This window comes from Mus caroli, chromosome 2 (assembly GCF_900094665.2).
Source record: "Mus caroli chromosome 2, CAROLI_EIJ_v1.1, whole genome shotgun sequence".
Lineage (NCBI taxonomy): Eukaryota > Metazoa > Chordata > Mammalia > Rodentia > Muridae > Mus > Mus caroli.
The window spans coordinates 170,864,450-170,865,731 of NC_034571.1; the positions used below are offsets into that span (position 1 = coordinate 170,864,450).

General features: G+C 45.6%; 1 protein-coding gene across 4 annotated transcripts in view; it reads left to right on the plus strand.

Annotated features, from left to right (window-relative positions):
* Nucleotides 1-1,282, plus strand: part of Rtel1 (regulator of telomere elongation helicase 1) — a 36,770-nt gene that overhangs the window by 10,081 nt on the left and 25,407 nt on the right. For all 4 annotated transcript variants that reach the window (XM_029473923.1, XM_021179587.2, XM_021179594.2 and 1 more), the window contains exon 8: nt 919-1,003. Coding sequence is in view for 3 of the 4 variants with exons in the window: in XM_021179587.2 (XP_021035246.1) it covers nt 919-1,003 (85 nt within the window). In the remaining variant the exon portion in view is untranslated. The remainder of the gene's footprint in view (nt 1-918; nt 1,004-1,282) is intronic.

The window sequence follows — 1,282 nt, forward strand, 5'->3', positions numbered from 1 at the left end:
CCCCCCCCCTTTAAAAAAATGTTTGTGTGTGTATGTATGATATGCATGTGGGTGTATAGGTGCTGTGGCATATGTGTGACAGTCAGAGGACAGCCTTGAGTGTTGGTTCTTGCTTTCTACCTTGTTTATCCCTGAGAATGCTGGGCTAACTTGTCTGAGAACTCCTGTCTCTGCCTCCCACCTCTCTGAGATTGCAGTATCTGGCTTTCTGTGGATTCTGGGGACCTGGACTGTGTTCTTCATGCCTCTATGGGAAGTACTTTCCTCTCTGAGCTGTTTCTGTATTGATGACCTTGAACTGACCTTTTACTTTCAGTGTTAGGGTGCTGAGGTGGTGCATGCACCTGCAGGTCTGGCTTATATGGTTGTGGGGATTGGATATGCTAGCCAAGCCTTCTGCTGACTGAGCGGCATGCATTCTCAGACCATTATTATTTATGTCTGGATGGTTGGTGTGGATGTCAGCAGACAGCAGACAGTGGAGTTGGTTCTCTCCTTCCAACTTTACATGGAATCTAGGAATTGAACTTAGAATGTCCCTGAGACGTTTCCCTGATCCCATCAAATTTTGGAGTTNGGTTTTTGTTGTTTGTTTTTTTGAAACAGGGACTCACTGTGTAGTCCTAGGTGACCCAGAACTCATTTTTAAGATCATGCTTGCCTCTCTCCTGCGTGCTGTGAGTAAAGGTATGCACCACCAAACCCAGCACCCATCAANTGTTAAGACAATGATAGCTTCACATAGTGAAACTCACACGGGCTGCCCTTCTATGTCAGTTTCCAGTTCCCTTGAGGCTCTGTGTACAGAACGAGNGGGCCCTCCTTTACCTGAGGGCACAGTGACTCATGTAATAGTTGTACTCTCTGGGTACCCCCTGGGAAGGGACTTACAGGTCTTCTGTCTCTTTCTACCCTCAGAATGTGCCCATACTACCTTTCTCGAAACATGAAACAGCAAGCCGACATCATCTTTATGCCATACAATTACCTGTTGGATGCTAAGGTGAGAAGCTGATGGCTACTGATGTCCAGGGTTATCCCTGGGCTTTGGAGGGACCACATGAACCTTTGTTTATTAGGTCCTCAGAGAGAAAAAAAAATTTTTTTAATCACTGATTAGGCTGAATACCTGTCCAGATGCTGTTGTGAATAGCTTAGAGCTATGAGTTCTTCTTTCTGAGCAACCTAGGCATAGGCAGGCTAACCAGAATGAAAAAACCCAAGGCTTTATGAATGTTTAGGCAAACACTTTACCAACATTCTTGGCTCCCATAGCTGTCCA